The 3,227-nt window shown below is 39.6% G+C and overlaps 1 protein-coding gene across 1 annotated transcript in view; it reads right to left on the minus strand.

Annotated features, from left to right (window-relative positions):
- The window catches only part of LOC112092172 (sorting nexin 2A-like), a 5,554-nt gene extending 4,242 nt beyond the window's left edge, over nt 1-1,312 (minus strand). Inside the window, exon 1 of the mRNA XM_024167576.1 lies at nt 24-1,312. Within this exon, the coding sequence (XP_024023344.1) occupies nt 24-977 (954 nt within the window). The 5' untranslated portion in view covers nt 978-1,312. The remainder of the gene's footprint in view (nt 1-23) is intronic.
- Between the last annotated feature and the right edge of the window lie 1,915 nt (nt 1,313-3,227).

Genomic DNA, 3,227 nt, shown 5'->3' on the forward strand with positions numbered 1-3,227 from the left:
CCCCCCCGGTCGTTGGCCACCGACTGCTTCAGCTCCTTGAACAGCCTCAGCAAATCCCGCCCACCCTTGGCAGGCTGAACCACCTCGTGAGGCGCCACCACCGCGCTCTCACTGAAGAGCTGCTTCGGCAGCTTCACCGCGCCGTCGAGCATCCTCGACGCCACGTCGGTGGTCGTAGGCAGGGGCAGCTTCCCCTGGACCTGCAGGAATACCTTCAGCTCATCACTCTTCCTGATCACCGGGTGATCCGCCAGCCTCCGCAGGTACTTCTCCAGCGCCACCCTCCTCTGCTCCACAAACTCCTGCTTCTGCATCATCTGGCTCTCCACCACGTTCTTGTCCGGCCGCGGCGGCACGAAGAACCCCCGGTACGACTCCGCCAGCCGGTCCGACAGCGTCACCACGTCGCGGAACCGCCTCCGGACGCCAAATTCCGATCCACCAAACTCCGGAACGTTCGTCCGCGTCGTGACCAGGTACGTGACGTAGGTGTTCCCCCCGGGGACGAGCGAATTCGACATCTCCTGCTCCTTCTGAGGGTTCGATACCGTGATCTTGATGTACTCCGAGCTCGAAGACGACAACGATCTGGAAAACGACGCCGAATTCTCCGATCTCTGGCTAGGGCTTTCGACGCCGTTGAAGTCCCCGGGGTTATCGGCATCAAAGGGGCTGAAAATCACGTCGGCGTAGGACGGAGGGTCGAGATACGAGCTATCGGCGGCGGCGCCAACGCCGCCGCCGAAATCCCGGTACGGTGGGGGCGCGAGCAGGGGATCGGAATCGGCTGGGGCGGCGACGACAGGAACGGATGAGGAGAGAGGATGGTTGTGGTCGGAGAGAGACGACATGGCGCTGCGGTAATTGGAGTGGGATTTGTTGTCGTTTAGAGGGTCGTCAAGGACGAGGCTTTCCATTTCGTCTTTGGAGGCGTAGAGATGGGCTTCTTGAAAGCCCTGGTTCTCGGAATCCATCATCTTCTGATTCTCCCACAGGCCAACGACAATAATAAAAACAATAATTACAGAAATTAAAAATCAAAACTTGTAGAAGAAGAGTGTTATGAAGGGGGTTTTATTGACATTAGGGGGAGTTTTGTTTGAGGAGAGCGAGAAAGTGAGGAGTGAGGACCACTGGTGAAGGCTATCGTGCGCCGTGGGGGGTGGGGGTGGAGGGGACGACGGAGCCAGCTGGGGGAGGACGATGAAGGAAGAACGGCACGTGGGGGTTGGGCTCTCGTAAAACGATAAACTCGTGTTTTTGTGATGGGTTCGTTCTGTACTTCTCTCAGTTAATATCCGGTTTTCAAAAAGATTTTTTTTGGGTTTAATTTTTCTTTGCTTGATGTTTGAACTTGAAAATGTCTGTGGGTTGACTCGGCTCCTTTTAATAATAATAAAAAATAAAATAATATAAAAAGCTTCTGGGGGGTTTGTAAACCATCTTGGTGATAATGCGATCAAGTCGTGGCGTCGTTAAGGCCTTGTTCATTTCACCGATTCGAGTTTTCAGTTTTAAGTTTTTACAGTAAAAAGTTCTCAGAAAATATCACATCTAATTTTTTCTGTTACAGTAAAAAGCTTTCACAAGATGTCACATCTAAACTCGAATTGAAAACTCGAATCCGCGAAGTAAACGAGCCCTAAGTTGTCCGGTTCTAAAATTTACTTGAGAAAATTGTTGAAGTTCTTTTCAAGCATAAGAATCTCGAATTTTTTTTATTATTCTTAATTAATATAGTTACTATTTAACTAAAAAATAATTTATCAATAATAAAAAATAAAATTCACACCATACTTATTTGTCTACCCTCATCTACTTAAATAGGAAATACGAAATAGGAAAAAATAAATAAATAAATAAATACCCCTTACAGCATCTTTAAAGAAACTCATTGAATTTTAGTTAAATTTTAACTAAAATAATTAGAAAGTTATTTTAAGTAGTAATTTTTGTTTCATGTATTCGTCTCTGATTCTGAATCATGATTCATGATTCTCTACAGTATTTTTCTCTCACAAAAAATACACGTAAAACGAGAATGATTCTGAATCATAATTTTAAATACAAGAACTAAACGTCCACTTAGTAGTTCACTCTAATCATACTCTTTATGTTAACTAAATATAGATTATTTCAATATTTATTGAATTTAAAATATAAATAACTTTATTGAATTTAAAAAGAATTTTTATATTTATTACAATTGAAAGAATAAAATAATACAAAAAAATTAAATGGTTAGTCTCTACATGCTAACTATATTTTAACTAGTGTGAAAGACATTATTTAAGATAGCTAAATAGTGGGAAAAGGCAAAAAAAAAAAAAAAATCAAATCAAATTTCGGCCCGATCCGATTTAAAGATCTTTTCCACTTAGAATGTATGGGTATTGATCTTTACCTCTTAAATTCTTACTATTGATTAATACTTTCACTAATGTACTTATTTGACTGAAAATGATATTAATTAAGAGTAAAAAGTAAAAATCAATACGCATACACGCTATGGGGTATTTGTCTTCCTTCTCCTTATTTTCCCTTATAAAAAGCATGTTGGCCCGATCCCGAGCATGATTTTTAGAGGGCCAACCATTTCACCATTTCAGATTAGACGGACCGAACTTGCATCTTTGTTAAGCTTTTTATGTCTTAATTGATTTGGTTTAACTTTTTTCCCTTAATTTTTTTTAACTTGCTAAATTAAAATATTTGATATTACACTTAACATGGATAAATTACGTGTAGAATTCAACAAAAAGTTTTGTTAAAAAAATTACTCTAAACAAATTTTTCTTAAAAAAAGTCTTTCTTATAGTCAGGTCAAATAGGTAGGTTTGAAACTTGACTCTTTACTCGACGTTTAGGTTTGGCCACAGCGAATGTTTAAGCTCAAATAACCAAATCGTTACAGTTATTAAAATTTTTTATTTTTGGCTAGACTATGTATGTTTTCGAGCAAGGCTGGACCTGCCGCATGAATTAGTTCTAAAGTGTTGAACAATATGATAGGAGAAATTTTTATGTATACCCTTAAGAGCACATGAGTCTTAATTTTTACCCTTTATTATTGATTAATATCATTTTTAGTTAGATAACTATATTAACAAAAAAAGTACTAATTAAGAGTAAAAGGTAAAAATTCAGACTTATACACTTTAAAATATAATTTCATCAATTTTCTAGTCGATAGGTTTTTGCATATGTATTTCTTGGTCTTTATCTTT

Source organism: Morus notabilis, unplaced genomic scaffold (genome assembly GCF_000414095.1).
Source record: "Morus notabilis unplaced genomic scaffold, ASM41409v2 Scaffold1300, whole genome shotgun sequence".
Lineage (NCBI taxonomy): Eukaryota > Viridiplantae > Streptophyta > Magnoliopsida > Rosales > Moraceae > Morus > Morus notabilis.